The sequence below is a fragment of the Cariama cristata genome, unplaced genomic scaffold, assembly GCF_000690535.1.
Source record: "Cariama cristata isolate BGI_N322 unplaced genomic scaffold, ASM69053v1 scaffold26750, whole genome shotgun sequence".
NCBI classification, from domain to species: Eukaryota; Metazoa; Chordata; class Aves; order Cariamiformes; family Cariamidae; genus Cariama; species Cariama cristata.
In genome coordinates, this window is record NW_009594512.1 from 12,268 (window position 1) to 12,628 (window position 361).

General features: G+C 63.7%; 1 protein-coding gene across 1 annotated transcript in view; it reads left to right on the forward strand.

Annotated features, from left to right (window-relative positions):
• Positions 1–123, forward strand: part of LOC104160287 (paired box protein Pax-5-like) — a gene marked incomplete at both ends in the record, with an annotated part of 11,070 nt that extends 10,947 nt beyond the window's left edge. The window contains one exon of the mRNA XM_009698382.1: positions 18–123. Within this exon, the coding sequence (XP_009696684.1) occupies positions 18–123 (106 nt within the window). The remainder of the gene's footprint in view (positions 1–17) is intronic.
• Positions 124–361: the final 238 nt, after the last annotated feature.

Below are 361 nucleotides of genomic sequence, written 5' to 3' on the forward strand. Positions count from 1 at the left end.
GGTGTGGTTGTACACAGGGTTCCCCGGTAAGCACCGACTCTGCCGGCTCATCCTACTCCATCAGCGGGATCCTGGGAATTGCCTCCCCCGGCACCGAGAGCAACAAACGCAAACGGGATGAAGGTAGTGGGAGCTGTTTTCTGGTCTGGGGGGTGTGCACCGATGCGTGGCCGGGAGGGGTGGTCTGGGGCCGGGGTGGATGCTGTGTGCATGTGACGTGATGGAGCTGCAGACGTCCCCCATCACCGTCTGCTGCCGTGGGGTTTGGTCCTGTTTCGGCAGGCCTTTGCCAAGGTCACAGCCAAGCTGGGGACCTTCGGCGTGACCTGGTGGCCAGAGGCAGGGACCCTTCAAGGGGCCG